Below are 13,898 nucleotides of genomic sequence, written 5' to 3' on the forward strand. Positions count from 1 at the left end.
CAAAGGAACATATAGACAAGCCTGATGCTTTTTGGAAACAAGTTCTGTGGATTGATGAGGTTAAAATTGAACTTTTTGGCCGGAATGAGCACAGGTACATTTGGAGCAGAAAGGCCACACAATTTAATGAAAAGAACCTCTATCTAACTGTTAAGCATGGGTGTGGATCAATCATGCTTTGGGGTTGTATTGCAGCCAGCGGCACAGGGAACATGTCACGAGTAGAAGGAAAAATGGATTCAATGGGATTTGAGCAAATTTTGGATGCTAACCTAATGCCATTTGTGAAAAAGCTGCAGTTAAAGAGAGGATGGCGTCTACAAATGGATAATGATCCTAAAAACACCTCAAAATCCAGGGTGAAATACATGAAGAGGCATGAACTGAAGGTTTTGCCTTGGCCTTCACAATCTCCTGACCTCAACATAATTGAGGTCTATGGATAGACCTTAAAAGAGCAGCGCGTCACAGATGGCCCAGAAATCTCAAAGATCTGGAAGACTTTTGCAAGAAAGAATGGGTGAAGATACCTCAAAAAAGATTTGAAAGGGCTGGCTGGCTATGAAAAGTGTTTACAAGCTGTCATACTTGCCAAACGGGGGAATAGAAGGTACTAACTATGCAGGGTGCCCAAACTTTTGCAGAGGCCATTTTTTGTTTTCTGTTATTTTAAAAGTTAAAATGATGGAAATAAGATTGAATTTCTTTTGACATGTTATAAGAATGTCTAATCTGTAATTTGACGCCTTTTGGAGATGTTCCATCTTTTATTAGCTTCTTTTTGGCACATTAAAATAAATTTTTACCAGGGGTGCCCAAACTTTGGAGCCCCACTGTAAATGGATAGATGATTAAATACTTATAAAAACAGTTTTTAGTGATATTTTGACATTTTCTACTGTAATCTTCGTAACACATTGCATCTTTAAAGCCTACATCCTTATTACAAGTCTACAACAAATTTTTGAAAGTTTAACACATTGAAAATACTTTCTGTATTATGACCCTAAAGGCCATGAGTGGAATTACACTTCAAAGCCCACGTTTATTGGCTTAATATCTCAGACCATGTGGCTTGTCCATTAATATTTTTCTCCAAACAAACTTGCATGTCATGTCAACTGTTTACAGATTTCCTGACAGAGCAGATTAATAATGAGCTACAAGTCAAAGCCAAGGATATTCAGTTTTGTAGTTTGACTAATGTTATTAGTGGCCTATTGATATGATGTTTCTTTTGATGGCATGAAAAGAAACCATGGTATGCAAAAGTGTACATGTTCAATTTTGTGCAAAAGTAGGGATACGATCACCATCACACCCATTCTTTTTTCCCCCTTCAAACACGCCCTAACCACTAAATACTTCAGGGTTGCTTGTTCTGTAAGGCAGATGCATAAAACAAATGGTTAATTTCAAGAACCTGTGATGGTCTCTAATAAAATCTAGCGAAACGAATGTAATGTAAGTGTATGAAAGCGACCTATTTAATCGTGGCTGTGGAAAGCGAGGAAAAGGACCGTGGTTTCGTGTGTAGAAGTGACGTCATTGTCTCCTCCCGTTTCTCTTCCGTCCATCTCTGAAATGCAGCTGCGCCATTCCTCCTTTGTCTGCCGGGGAGCGCGCAGCCATTGACTTCTGCCGACACCGACCAGGCTTTTGAAACACAACCGCTGCTTATATTTATTTAGCTTTGGATTCTGTTAAAGACAAAGCAAGCCAAACGAATAAAGCTTTTTGTTTACAGACAAGAAAAAGCTAGGAAAAGTAAGCCGGAGACCGCCAAAGAGAGTCCAGCCCTACAAAGCAGAAAATCAAAATGGAAGACTCGAAATACCTCCCGGAGCTCCTCGCAGAAAAGGACAGCCTGGATTCCTCATTCACACACGCCATGAAACTTATTACTGCAGGTAATGTGGGTGTTTGCTAGAGGATTAAGCTAATAGACGGGTCTATGGTGGCTTGACGTGAGGCCTAGTTTCATTCGCCGTGGCCTTGAACAATGGTGCATTAACACACGTGGTTGTAAGGATTCAGTATCCCTTCTTTAAATGAAAACAGACGAGGTTTCCACTGAAATCGATATACATCTATCTATCTATCTATCTATCTATCTATATATATATATATATATATATATATATATATATATATATATGTAGATGTAGATGTAGATATATATAGATAGATAGATATAATAATCGTCTGATTTTTTTATTTTTATTTTTTTTGCAGAACCACTATTGGTATAAATAAAATTCGTCCTGTAAGTTACACAATTATAATTATTTCTTGTGTGGTTTGAAAGAACAATAATCCTTGCTGTGTGTAAGGAAGGCTGCAGCCACCAATATTGGTATTTAGTTGATTGACGTTAATCTCGAACAGCTAGCTGCTTAAATGTGATGAAATTGTGCTTTAGGAAAGGTCACACAATTGCCAAACCTGTGTTGTAACTAAAGGTGCATTACATAAACTAATCAATTGATAAACATTAAGCTTGCAACCCTCATTTCACATAGAATAAGTTCATTGACAACGTTTGCGTGTGTGCAACTAGATAATGCCACACTAAAATGTGGTGTTTGTTTGCAGAGATTGAGAGGATCCAGAAGGGGGAAACTAAAAAAGAGCCCGAGAAGGAGACCTACCTAGACCTGTTTGCCACAAAGAGTCTGAAACTCAAAGAGCGAGTACTTATTCCTACCAAGCAGTATCCCAGGGTAAGTATTTACCTCCTTGAGAAGAACCTTTCTAATGGGTTCTGTAGTCACTTTTTGTTGCTAAAATTGCTAGTGGTGATGTTCATGTAGTATTATGGCTTTATGATACCAGGACTTGGTTTGATTCTGTCACTGAAAGTGCAAACATACAGAGGTCCAATGTGTCTAACAGATCCAGCATATCTAAAGCAAGCACACTCCTCTGCTTGCTTCACTGTACCAGAATTGGTGCAGTCATGTGCCCAATGCTCTTGTGTCTGCATGAATAGTTCTGCAGTAGTTTTAACACAGGAAGGGAGGTAAAGGCACAGCCTGCGCTGGAATCTGTAGGCTTAGTGATACATTTGACTTGTAACCTACTTAACTTTAAAATGTCATTGGGTGATAACATGCTGTCATGCTTGGCTTTTAGGTCAACTTCGTTGGAAAGCTTTTGGGACCTCAGGGCAGCACTATCAAAAGACTCCAGGAAGAAACTGGGGCAAAAATCTCTGTTCTTGGAAAAGGTTCCATGAGGGACAAGAATAAGGTCAGTTGAAAATGTTTCATTTGCACCGTGTTTGAGAGATTTTCTATGCAAACAGCAGTTCAGTTATAAAAATAATTTTGTGTGTCCCTCAGGAGGAAGAGCTGAGGAAGGGTGGTGAGGCAAAATACGCTCACCTGGCAATGGAACTTCATGTGTTCATTGAGGTGACAGCACCCATACCAGAGGCCTATATGCGCATGGCTCATGCCATGGATGAGGTCAAGAAGTTCCTTATCCCAGTAAGTTTCAAGAGTAATTTTTTTAAATCCCAGTTATATATCAGATATGCAAAAAAAAAAATTCCTTGTCTGACTGGTCTGCAGGAGCCTGGTGAGCAGGACCCATACATGGATCCTCATTTCTTGAACGGATCCCAGGATGGTTCAGGAAGGGGACGAGGTGGTCTTGGAAGGGGACGAGGTGGACCACCAGGCACTGGTGGACCAAGGTAGGACCATTAATAGTCCTGTTTTAGTTCTGCTTATTTTATTCCCTTTCCTGGAAAAATGAAATGGTTCTAAGGTGTCTTTGTTGCTCTGGCACAGTCTTCACTTTGAAATAACATTCTGCAATCTAATATTCCTTAGGGGGCGAGGAATGCCTCGCGGTACTCTTCGAGGAGCAATGCGTGGTGGAGCGCCACGTGGAGGACCAGGACGGGGAAGTGCTCCTAGAGGGGCACCAGCTGGTAGGGGTGGTCCACCTTCTGCTCCTTCAAGAGGAGGCTCAGCTGCCCGCTCCAGACCACCCACAGCAGGAGCTCCTAGGATGCTCCCCTCTGGAGCCATGTCCCACCAGCAGCACCAGGTTCCTCCTTCAGGCTCTCAGCCCAAACCAGATGCTTATGAAGACTACGTAAGTTAACTTTAGTTTTCAGATACTTAGTGGCGAGAAGTGGTGGAGTTTTAGCTTTGTATTGTTGGTATTTATGATTGACACAGCATTGCTTATTTGTTTACATCCTAGCCTTCGTATGATGAGCAGTACGCCGAGGCTGGCTATGAGGGATATGATAATTATTACAGTCAGCAATCTGCACCAGCGTAAGTCAAAAGTTCAGTTTTTGGCCCTCCTTCTGTTATGATGTTTTGGAATCTAAATGTTTCTCTGTGATTTGACTTCAGGGATACAGAATACTACGATTATGGACACGGTGAAGCCCAGGAATCAGCATATGAGCCCTATGGTGAGTCTTTCATAGACGTGCAAATGACAGGAAATTACATGCATTACTCCGAAAGTTAACCAATGTTGCTTTTCTTCTTGTTTCTGTGCCCCCCCTCACCTCCTTTTTTTTTTTTTAAGCTCAAGATGAGTGGGATAACTCCTGGTCTGGCTCTGGGGCTGGAGGCAAAGCACCCCCATCGCGACAGGCGAAAGGATCGTACAGAGAACATCCCTACGGAAGATACTGAACAACTACTGGTAGAGAGTTGCTATGGCAACTGTCTCCAATTGTAACTGGCTAACTTTTGAAAAGTAATTTCCCTCTTGTTTGTTCCTTTTTTTATGGTTTATTTTATTTTTGTTTTTTAAACTTGGTAGAAATTTTGTTGGATGTATCAGAGGGGGAAAAATGAATGCAGTTATTTTTGTTCATCTGTTTCCACTTAATGTTTCATTTGCGTAGTTAAGTTCCTAGTGGCATAAACCTAGCAAAGGAACTAGTGACATTTTAGTGTTATTTGATGGGTGTTTCAGTTCAATGGATCTTTAACAAACTGTGATTGTGGCGATAAACTCATTATGTAGGCTGCATTTTCAAAAGTCCATAACTGGACAAAAATAATTCATAATGCCTCGATGTTAAATAAAGCACATTTAGATGCAGATGCAAATACAACCTTGACGTATTTCAACGAGCATCAAAAGTCTTGTTGTTACTTTGCAAATCTAGTGTTTTGTGAATTTCAGAATCTTCTAAAATATAGTAGAAATTATTTGACAGCGAATAAAGGCCTTTTATTTTGCAAACTTTCACAATTTGGTATATTTAAAATTCGTCATGTAAGTTACAAAATTATAATTAATTCTTGTGTAGTTTGAAAGAATAACAAACGTTGCTGTGTGTAAGGAAGGCTGCAGCCATCAATATTTTGTTTATAACTTTAGGACAACTGTGTATGCTTTAAGTCGTGCCGTCTCCAAAATGCATTATGCTTGTGTACATTTTTGACTAAATAGGATACTAAACGCATCCCAAACTGTTTTTCTGCAGTGCGTGTTTCAATAAAGTTTTAGTTTCTTTTTAATCAGTCTAAACTTGGTATTTTGCCTTTGTTGTACCAAAGGAATGCCTTCAGTTTGTGAAAATGATCCTCAGCAGTTTCCAACAATGCTGAATAATCTGTATGTATACACGTCAACCTGATCTTCAAAAACCCTCCCACTCTCTCCCCTCAAAAAAAAAGAAGCAGTGTTTCGCCAGTGAGCTTATCCTCTTCGTCTGTTTATAAAAGTAGATGACGCTTGTAATGTCAACCATCAAAACGCAAAATAAAGCTCATCATTCCTTGAGGTAATGTGCTGCCAAATACATGTTTGACTTGACAATGATACAGTGCTTTAACTTGTATTGTCATTAACCTTTAGCTAGTGTATCTCTTCAAGCTCTCAAGAGAGCAGTGTATCTTCAGCCACTTGAAATGACTGAATTTCAACAGTATTCCAAATCAAGCTTGCAGGGATCTTACTTGACTTTGATGCAAAGTCATGCTGGCTGGTTTTTATAAAAGAAAAATATCGCAGAGGAGAGGATTCTAAAAGCCTAAAGATCGCCACAAGAAGGTAAAACTAACCCCAACACTCATTTGTTAGATTTTTTTTTTTTTTTTTTTTCTGTACAAAACATCTAAGTAATGCAAGTCATCCAAAAACACATCAAAACCATTGAAGTACAAAATGATGCTGTCTGTAGTTATTCCGAGCAAAATAAGCCGCACAAAACAATCATGGTTGTGATGCAACTCTTGCTCAAATAAAACCAATTGTTTATTCATTTCACTAAATACTTCCATCTTATTTCTGTAGACTGTAGTATAATGCAAATGAGTAGCTGCACTTAAAGCGTTAAAAAATTTCATTTGATGGACTTTAAAAAAAAAAAAAAAAAATTAAAACAACCTTTAGCTTGAGTTGCATGATACTTCTGGTAGTATAAAGTTAATTTTGCATGTGTGTTGCTCGTGCGCTTAGACATTTGTGCGTCCCGGATCTCATTTCTTTTTCTCCTCAGGTTGGCAGAACTGCATAGGCACAGATGATTAATTCAGCGTCAGCACACCAGGGCTTTAAGGTTGGTTTTAACAAAAAAAAAAAAAAGGGTGCAATAAAGTTTTGGTGTTTACATTAGATCATTTAAACTCACCTTTGTGTCTCTCTCCCTTAAACAGGCTAGATGAAGTTTTCTGGAAAGAGGTCCTGCAGTGTTTGAGACTGCTGGTGGAGGAATTAGTCTGGAGCTTTCTCCATCTTAAAGGAGAGAATGCTTCACCTTTTTATGGAGCAAATTGGTACCAAAGACTTACAAGTGTTACTTGTGATTAGTTTACGTACATTTAAGTCTTTTTTTTTTTGTTTTTTTAAGATTTTTTCACTGAACAAATTTCTATACATTTGATATGTATACAAAGCTGAAAATAAAGTTGTTGTTTTTTCCTTTTTAAATGTTGCATTTTTATGTTATCTATTTATGGGCTTGGTGGGACCTAAAATTGTCTTAATTTGAAGTGTAAATTGCATCAGTCTTGGTAAATTTGCACTGATAGCTTGTGATGTTGTGCTTTCATTTCTAATTATTTTACTTCTTAACATGCAACCATCAATTAACACGACAAACCAAAACAACAAATCTGACATTGCTTTTTAAATATAGCTAAGGAGACCAGCTTAATCTAGTTGTCGAACTTTTGTATTTTAACAAAAGTGTAAGATTTGTTATTCCAAGGGATGAATAAAAACTCTTTAAAAAAAAAAACAAAAAAAAACCTGTGGTTAAAGCTGATGGACTGCAAAATCAAAAGTGGCATGGTTTTAATTACATATGAGGTCTGGGAAGTGGTACTGGAACGTTTGAATAAAGGATACTTTCTTTTTTTTTTCTAAATGCAGGATGGGATTCAAACTTCTCTGCCAACAGAATTTTATGGGAGAAGAAGAAGTGTTATGTAAAAAAAAAAAAAGGGAAAAAAAATACTGCAAAACAATATGAAGGTTGAAATGATCTCACATACTTTGTTAATGCAAGTATGGTTCAGATATTTTCCTCCAGCAAAGTTACCTGTACATGACTGGGCAGCAAATGACTGGCTTACTGGTAGTTTGAGCTTTCATTATTGTATGTTATTCAATTGCTTTTAGAAAACATGTTATTTAGAAAAAGGTCAGACTTATAAATTCTGCATAGTCCAACTATTTGTAGTTTTATCTGAAAATGCTTTCTTGGATCAAAAATCTGATTTTCCAATTATACAAAACTTTGCTATAGTTGTATTTTTGTGCTGGCATAAATGGTGTACTACAAAACCTGTATGACTTCAGAGAACAAAGGGACTTGAATTCATAAATTAGTATGTAATCTTGCTGCTCAGAATACAGCTTTTCATGTGCAAACTTCTTTCTCAACGTAAATATCAGGCGGTTGGGAGAAAATCTGTTTAAATCTGCTCATGAAAACAAGGTCTATGTTGGGAAATTTGGTCTTCCCGAATAAGGCAAAAGAAGCATCCGTCACTTAAAGAAAGTGGCCTGGAAGGAGGGAATACATGAAGCATCATGCACTTTCTAGTACAAAGTATGTTGTCTCTAAATTGTCTGTTCAGTACTTATAAACATATGTGAACCTGATATTCCTTCAAGCGATAAGGCTAAATCTAATTTTGGTAGATTAATTTTACTATGACAGTATTCTTAACACTTTTTTTTTTTTGCCACATAGGGCGTTTTGGTGGATATGGCAAAACACATCTTAATAAAATGGAAAGTCTATAGTCAATATATAAAAATTGTTATAATTTGTCCAGAGATCACTTTGGAGGATCATTGGCTGGTTGTGAAAAAAGCAGTGCAGTAACAGACATTTTCATTTTAAAAATGGATTAAAATATTTTTTTAAAGTTATGTAGAAAAAAAAAAAATCAGTATCAGATCTGTTTTGAATTTCTAGATATTTGAACTTAACTGGGACAAAACCAGTTAACCACTGGTATTAAAAAAAAAAAAAAAAGATGCAGTGTTATAACAGTCTTCTGTGTTATAACAATCTTAAATAGTGTGGTTGATTTTATTCCAGGTTCAGATATTCCTAATTGGTAATTTTCTGGTCTGGATACACACAAGAATAAAGTAGATGCATTTTAGCGCATTAAGATGGAAACACTCGAAAGGGGTAAAAAAAAAAAAAAAAATCTGATTCCTAAATATTTTCGCAGCGCTTTCCATCACACCAGTAAATTTGCACAGATTTTTCAAATCAACGTGAAGGCGGAATATCTGTTTTTTCCCCTCTTAATTGGTCACCTCGTTGCATTTTTGACATGAATGTCGGCGAAATGCTCCTTTAAATGACTCTCCTCCCACAGCTCGAACCAACAGACGCTCCCCCACCTACTAGCGACTGCTTTCACATCAACAATGAGTGTCTTCGCTGACTTCAGTGAAAAACACGCCCGTATTTCAATAAACTTCCTGAAAATTTATTGCGTTTAGCTAATTATCTATCAAAAAAGCTGCATCTAAGTGACAGCACTGGTAAGCGAGCATTTTCTTGTGTAGCCTGTTTGCTAGGGTGGTCGTTAGCTGGCGGGCTAGCTGTTAGCTTAGGCCTCTGTCTTCATATTTACATCAAGCATGGTCTTGGCGGACAGACGGGGGTCTGTACCTCATTGTGTCGACCCACGTTGTCCCATTGTGTGCCTCATGTCTCAAATGCAAACGACTCCTTAAAAGTTTTATACTTGGAATGAAGGCAAAATATTGTAGTTCTGTAGCTCGCTTGCAATGACAACTTCCGCAAAAAGTGCACCATAAATAGATATGTAGCTTGTTCAAACTTTTTTTTTTCTTCCTTTTTGCATTTTCACAAGGAAGAATAATTGCAGACTACTTGGCCATGTTTGCCTTGCAAGCATGCATCTTTGCACTGAAGTCTGAAAGGTTGTGTTTGTTTTGGGTTTTTGTGCTGCACTCCGTTTAGCTGTTTTATCTATCAAGCTTAATGGTTTACCAGTGAAATACGCTCTTTTTTGTTCCATTATGGAAATTGTACCATTTTTGCCACAGACAGGTGTATATAATTTTAAATAGATATAATAAAAATGTTCATTTTTTGCGTGTTTAAACGACTTTATTATTATGATTTTATTTGTTTTTTATTTTATGCTTTTTTTTCTGTAATGCTTTTAATGTTTCTTGTAAAGCACTTTGAATTGTCTTGTACATGAAAGGTGCTATACAAATAAACTTGCCTTGCCTTACTTCCTCGGTTTTAACAGGTGTACAAGTGAGAGAAATCAACAAGTCAGACACAAAAACTGTGAGACGTTTACTGTGGGTGTTTGTGCAATGGCTGGTGGAAGGAGAGGGGCAAATCGTACCACTTACTGCAGACCTCCTCTAAGCAGTGAGCCAGGCTCTGTCAGCAATGGCAACCACACAACCAGTTCTCCAGTCACAGGGGTACGATCTCGAACAAGGTTAGTCCAATACCCCATTTCCTTCACTAGTGTAAGTTGTGCAGCATTATAGTTGCCTCTTGTCTTGGGTTCCACTATAAAGAAACAGCATTGAGGCCTTTTCAGGAGTTTTCATACATTTATTTTGTCTACAGGAACGGCTCAGGAACATGCATGTCCAGCCCTCCGCTTGCTACGCAGACTGTGGTTCCTCTGAAGCACTGCAAGATCCCCGAGTTGTCTGTGGATCAGAACGTGTTGTTTGAGCTCCATCTTTTCTTCTGCCACCTTGTTGCCCTCTTTGTCCACTATGTCAACATTTACAAGACCGTGTGGTGGTACCCACCATCACATCCTCCATCGCACACATCACTGGTAAGTACTCGGTAGTTAATGATTTGTGCTCATATATATATTATGGTTTTTGCTATCGCTTTGGAGATCGCTGCATTTTTCCTTAAATGAAATCATTTCATTCAAATAGGACAGTTATTGCTAGTAACTAAAATAAAATATCCTAAAGCAGCATTATAGTGTGTTAACCTAAGCAAAACAAGAAGTATATCTCCTCAACACCCATATAACATTGATTTTGTGTTTTTAATCATACACTATCATTGTTGATTTAACATTAACTGTAAATTTCAGGTAGTGCATGTATAGTTATAATATATGTAATGTGTATGAAAACATATGATATGATTTTCATTCTATGTTCTTCTGGCGTACGAGTGCTGCTATGTTCTTACCATGCGCTGCAGAAATAGACTTGAAAAGGTGTAGACAAAGAAGATGATGCATTAAGAGAAATTTCTTGCTGGTTCCTTGATTTTGGCAATAACTTTGAATCATTATTTACAGAACTTTCACCTTATTGATTATAACATGCTGGTCTTCACAATCATCATACTGGCAAGGAGATTAATTGGAGCAATTGTTAAAGAGGTAAAAAAAAATGTTTATTTATAAGACTTAAGCTTATATCAGATGCGTTGTTTTTTGTTTTTTTTTTTGTCTTTTTCTTAAATGGTTTATACTGGCACATTTCTGTTTTGCTCATCCAGGTTTAATATTGGATTTATTTGAGATAAATGTGTAATTGTGTTTATATATTATTTATTCATTTTATTAAGTTATCTCCCTTGCTCTTGTCTCCCCTCAGGCATCACAAAATGGTAAACTCTCCTTCCCTCACTCAATTTTTTTGGTGATGGCCCGATTTGCTGTGCTTACACTGACAGGCTGGAGCCTGTGTCGATCTCTCATTTACCTCTTCAGAACATATTCTGTTCTCAGCCTGCTATTCCTTTGCTACCCGTAAGTGTTCACAGGATGTTCAAGTATTCATCGAACAGCTGAGGGACAGAAAAAGTCTCTTTACATTTGAGTGTCTGACTCTTCCCCTCCCCTCCCCTCCCCTTCGTTCTTTGCCCTCTCTAACTCTTTATAGGTTTTGTTTGGGTTAAAGTGTTTGTTTCTGCTGCTGTGTGACCAATCATTAGGTAAATTGATATATTTGGGTAACAAATGAGTCTAAACACATTTGTTGCTCAATTGATGTGCTGAAGAAAAAGTTGTATTTATTAAAGGTTTGAATGATGAAAATGTTGATTGTATGCCATCAGCATATTCTCAAATAAATGATCACATAATCTAAATGTGGTCTGATAATTTGAGGATATTGTGAGCTCAATTGAGATGGCTGGGTAGCCTCTTCTGGCCCATGAACAGCTGTGCTCTAGGACATTATTTAGCAGGTGGCCAGAGGTGACATATGCCACACTTGATGTGTATTTCATCTGTCAGGGATAATCAGAAATACATATTGCAATATTTTTTTCAAATTTATTATCAAGGAATTTTGTGAAATAGGGTTAATGTTGTACAGAATCACCACATTAGTAGGGAGATTATGTATAGCTATCATGTATCAGGATTTAATCTGACATGGAAGCACAACAGATCCTATGCTTGCACTTGTTTGCTTATGTGTTTGTATTTAATTTCTTGTTAAACTGAGAAGCTTTTTGTTTTGATGATGCAGTCTTACAAAAAAAACCCCAGTGTGACTTGAATATAAGACATTTTATTCCTTGTTGATTTGAAACTGTTTATGGGGAAATTTGGGATTTTTTTTCTTAAGTTACAACTTGAACCATCTAAGTTACTGTGATAATAAATTACCTTTAATGGCCTTAATATGTCCTCATTCTGTATTGTTTTGCTTGCTTTTACTGCGCTAATAGTAGTTGTAGCAACATCTACATGCATGTCTTCAGGCACATTTAATTTAACTGTATGTGTCGTTTCCCACAGATTTGGGATGTATATTCCATTCTTCTGGCTGAGCTGCGACTTCCGGAGAGCAGGTGCTATTTCCCCCATCACTAGCATCGGCTCCAAGGAGGTGGGCGGCGCGAGCCGAGGCAAGGACTACCTGACTGTGCTGAAGGAAACATGGAAACAGCACACCAGCCAGCTGTATGGTGTCCAGGCCATGCCCACTCATGCCTGCTGCCTCTCCCCAGACCTCATCCGCAAGGAGGTGGAATACCTGAAAATGGATTTTAACTGGAGGATGAAAGAAGTGCTAGTCAACTCGATGCTTAGTGCATACTATGTGGCATTTGTGCCTGTATGGTTTGTAAAGGTAAGACATTATTTAACTCTTGAATACATTTTTTTTTAAACATAATTTTATTTGATGTTAAAGAGTTTTTGTTTTTTTTTCCCTGCTTGTTTATTCTGCTTTAGAGCACCCAGTATGTAGATAAGCGCTGGTCTTGTGAACTTTTTATACTGGTGTCAGTCAGTACGTCAGTCATTCTCATGAGACACTTGTTGCCTCCACGATACTGTGACCTGCTTCACAAAGCTGCAGCTCACCTTGGCTGCTGGCAGAAAGTAGACCCCTCACTCTGCTCAAACGTCCTTCAGCACATGTATGTACCTCTCTTAAATCACTGAGCTTTAGGTCAGTACAAACATATTTTAGTTTAATTCAGAACTCACTCTTCCTCTTTTTGGACAGATGGACTGAAGAGTACATGTGGCCACAGGGAGTCCTGGTAAAGCATAGTAAGAATGTTTATAAAGCCATGGGCCACTATAATGTTGCAGTCCCATCTGATGTGTCCCATTATCGCTTCTATGTAAGTATCCCAACAGGAACAGATCCTTTTTCTGTATTACATTAATCATACTTTTATATATATATATATATATATATATATATATATATATATATATATATATATATATATATATATATATATATATACACATATAAACAGCTGTTTACACAGACTAGATCTCAGTATTGACCATGTCCTGTCTCATTCCTTTCTCTAGTTCTTCTTCAACAAGCCTTTACGAATATTGAACATACTCATCATCCTAGAAGGTGCCATGATCTTCTACCAGCTGTATTCGTTGATATGCTCGGAGAAGTGGCATCAGACAATATCGCTGGCCCTGATTCTCTTCAGTAACTACTATGCCTTCTTCAAGCTCCTCAGAGACAGAATAGTCCTAGGAAAGGCATACTCGTACTCGAACAGCTCATCAGACCAGAAAATCAGTTAAGACTCGAGTTAAAGTCCGTCATACTCATTTTGGAGCAAAACAAACATGCCGAAGAGGTCTGTATTTTTTCTACAAAAAGCATTTTGTGTAACATTTTTTGTTCTGAACTGCCATAATAAAGAAGGAATATTTTTGTATTACTTTACAAAGTTCTTTTGTTGTATCATAATTTGCATAATTTGACCAGATTAATATACTAAGTGATGTGAAATTGTTGTAAACGTACAGCAGTTTTGGAAAATTCAGTTTAAACATACAGTCACTGAAGACATTTATGAGATTATGCCAAGCATATGCTTGGAGGGAAAAATGTTTCTTAAATTGGTGACATCTCCCAATCGGTCCAACCACACTTACTGGCATGAGTTCACTTTTGTTTGCCTCAAGAAA

The 13,898-nt window shown here is 37.6% G+C and overlaps 2 protein-coding genes across 3 annotated transcripts; both read left to right on the forward strand.

Annotated features, from left to right (window-relative positions):
- Positions 1-1,594: 1,594 nt before the first annotated feature.
- khdrbs1a (KH domain containing, RNA binding, signal transduction associated 1a) lies at positions 1,595-6,869 on the forward strand. Of its 2 annotated transcripts, XR_013771783.1 has the most exons (11): positions 1,595-1,910; positions 2,596-2,723; positions 3,136-3,252; positions 3,345-3,491; positions 3,576-3,700; positions 3,840-4,107; positions 4,219-4,295; positions 4,377-4,438; positions 4,558-4,731; positions 6,488-6,547; positions 6,645-6,869. XR_013771783.1 is itself a non-coding variant. In XM_079262380.1 (9 exons), exons 1-9 carry the CDS (start codon positions 1,820-1,822, stop codon positions 4,665-4,667), a joined length of 1,125 nt encoding a protein of 374 aa, XP_079118506.1. In that variant the 5' UTR covers positions 1,595-1,819; the 3' UTR covers positions 4,668-5,508. The 2 variants fall into 2 exon arrangements, 1 of the variants encoding a protein (XP_079118506.1); XM_079262380.1 differs by lacking the exons at positions 6,488-6,547; positions 6,645-6,869 and having other exon boundaries at positions 4,558-5,508.
- A 2,000-nt stretch (positions 6,870-8,869) lies between these two features.
- Positions 8,870-13,551, forward strand: tmem39b (transmembrane protein 39B). Its single transcript, XM_079262289.1, has 9 exons — positions 8,870-9,000; positions 9,744-9,944; positions 10,079-10,298; positions 10,785-10,868; positions 11,086-11,240; positions 12,240-12,573; positions 12,678-12,865; positions 12,955-13,075; positions 13,275-13,551. Exons 2-9 carry the CDS (start codon positions 9,814-9,816, stop codon positions 13,506-13,508), a joined length of 1,467 nt encoding a protein of 488 aa, XP_079118415.1. The 5' UTR covers positions 8,870-9,000; positions 9,744-9,813; the 3' UTR covers positions 13,509-13,551.
- Positions 13,552-13,898: the final 347 nt, after the last annotated feature.

The sequence above is a fragment of the Telmatherina bonti genome, assembly GCF_933228915.1.
Source record: "Telmatherina bonti genome assembly, chromosome: 22".
NCBI classification, from domain to species: Eukaryota; Metazoa; Chordata; class Actinopteri; order Atheriniformes; family Telmatherinidae; genus Telmatherina; species Telmatherina bonti.